This window comes from Aplysia californica, unplaced genomic scaffold, assembly GCF_000002075.1.
Source record: "Aplysia californica isolate F4 #8 unplaced genomic scaffold, AplCal3.0 scaffold00037, whole genome shotgun sequence".
Lineage (NCBI taxonomy): Eukaryota > Metazoa > Mollusca > Gastropoda > Aplysiida > Aplysiidae > Aplysia > Aplysia californica.
In genome coordinates, this window is record NW_004797307.1 from 1,746,153 (window position 1) to 1,747,452 (window position 1,300).

Below are 1,300 nucleotides of genomic sequence, written 5' to 3' on the forward strand. Positions count from 1 at the left end.
AGGGAGAGAAAGAAGAACATGTTCCAGCACACTTTAGAAGACATAATAGACGTAGAGAGGCTTTAGTTCATTTTGCTATGAGATTTAAGTATGAAAGAATTATCAAATACGCAGGATCGGAGTATGAGAGAGAGAACAAGGTATGAAAAAGGTTAACACACTAAAACGGAAATATGGGGAGTGTGATATGATTACCTACAATACGAAACTAAACTAGGAGTAACTAACGACTCTCATACTACGCTTGCGCATACCTTGTATCGCCCTAGGTTACCTAGACTTCGTAAATAAACAAGGCTACCTGCTCAACATACGCTCGACTCTCACTGTCTACAATCTAGACGTATATCATATCATTACAGGGAGTAGCAAGGATGAACTAAAAAAACAGAAGTCAGTGAGACGTCCAACTAAAATCTGTCAGGAAATGTTAGCATGCACATGTCAAAGAAGGGTGCATTTGACTTAACTTTATGTTGCAGGGGAGATTGAGGAGGTTGTAAAAAAATTAGATTTTTGCCTTCAAAGGCTAAACAAACTTTTCAGAAAGAAAACCATAACTTTAACTAGTGCACATATCTAAAAGGAGACCATTCCTAAAAACACTTTTGTGGCTATATTACAGCATCGCTGTGGGAGAAATGGACAGCTACTTACCATCGCCGATCGGCGTACCATGGGGGCTAAGTGTTAATGAACAAATTTATTTGTCTGGACAGAAATGGTCAGCTCATATATATAGAGCATATCATTTGAATATACCCGCACACTTCCCTGTGAAAGGCACTGATGATGATGAATGCCTCCCAACCTATTGGACAAAGTTTAGGAACTCACCCATGCTTAGGAAACCTTGAGGGCAGTGGCCAGGTACCACAGGCGTAGGCACCGGAATGTTGGGAGACGAAGTACCATTCACTTTCTTACAGATGTACCCTCTCTCATCTGAACAGAAGTCATCTACCCAGAAACCTATCAGGAAGACACATGAAATCATTGAAAAGGGTTTTTTTTGTGTTTTTTTAAATCAGATCAATAAGGAGGCAGACTTTAACCTTACCTGTCAGGGTAACCCGGGCTGAGAGGGTTATGGCATCCTAGCAGAAGGACCAAGATACTCTATAAAAACTCTCCTCACCTGGAAATCAACCTCTAGTCCACTACGCAAGAAGACAACACGCCTAACCACTACACCAAAGATGCTGGCATTGTGAAGGTACCTGGTTAGTCAAGTGTAGATATGGTGAAAGATTTGGAGTATAATGGCATTATGGGTCCAAATATCGTTTGTTACTGGGGG

General features: G+C 41.0%; 1 protein-coding gene across 1 annotated transcript in view; it reads right to left on the minus strand.

Annotated features, from left to right (window-relative positions):
* LOC101849671 (macrophage mannose receptor 1) overlaps positions 1-1,300 on the minus strand; it is a gene marked incomplete in the record, with an annotated part of 96,526 nt that overhangs the window by 26,777 nt on the left and 68,449 nt on the right. Inside the window, 1 exon segment of the mRNA XM_013091481.2 lies at positions 838-972. Within this exon segment, the coding sequence (XP_012946935.1) occupies positions 838-972 (135 nt within the window).